The sequence below is a fragment of the Anas acuta genome, chromosome 33, assembly GCF_963932015.1.
Source record: "Anas acuta chromosome 33, bAnaAcu1.1, whole genome shotgun sequence".
NCBI lineage: Eukaryota > Metazoa > Chordata > Aves > Anseriformes > Anatidae > Anas > Anas acuta.
Window position 1 is genome coordinate 468,394 of NC_089011.1, and position 695 is coordinate 469,088.

The 695-nt window shown below is 60.1% G+C and overlaps 1 protein-coding gene across 1 annotated transcript in view; it reads right to left on the reverse strand.

Moving 5' to 3' along the window:
- The window catches only part of LOC137846524 (E3 ubiquitin-protein ligase BRE1B-like), a 46,115-nt gene extending 45,660 nt beyond the window's left edge, over window positions 1-455 (reverse strand). Inside the window, 1 exon segment of the mRNA XM_068664539.1 lies at window positions 327-455. Coding sequence (XP_068520640.1) covers window positions 327-455 — 129 coding nt within the window.
- Between the last annotated feature and the right edge of the window lie 240 nt (window positions 456-695).

The following is a 695-nucleotide window of genomic DNA, read 5'->3' on the forward strand; positions in this document are numbered from 1 at the left end:
GGGGGTCATAGAGAGGGATTGGAGTCCTCCAGGGCATAGAGAGGGGTCCTAGGAGGGCCCCAGGGGTCATAGAGAGGGACGCTCTAGGCCTGGAGTCCTCCAAGGGGTCATAGAGAGGGATTGGAGTCCTCCAAGGGGTCATAGAGAGGACGCTCTAGGCCTGGAGTCCTCCAGGGGATCATAGAGAGGGATTGGAGTCCTCCAAGGGGTCATAGAGAGGACGCTCTAGGATTGGAGTCCTCCAAGGGGTCATAGAGAGGGATTGGAGTCCTCCAAGGGGTCATAGAGAGGGATTGGAGTCCTCCAAGGGGTCATAGAGAGGACGCTCTAGGATTGGAGTCCTCCAAGGGGTCATAGAGAGGGATTGGAGTCCTCCAGGGGGTCATAGAGAGGGGCGCTCTAGGCCTTGAGTCCTCCAAGGGGTCATAGAGAGGGATTGGAGTCCTCCAGGGCATAGAGAGGGGTCCTAGGAGGGCCCCAGGGGTCATAGAGAGGGACGCTCTAGGATTTGAGTCCTCCAAGGGTCATAGAGAGGGACGCTCTAGGCCTGGAGTCCTCCAAGCGAGTCCTCCTGGGGGGAGGAACCATAGAGAGGGGGGTAAAGGGAGGCTAGAGCGTCCACTGGGGGGGGGGGGGGGGCTTGGGGGAGTGTGCAAGGGAGGGGGGGGAGTGTGCAAATGGGGGGGAGGGGTTAA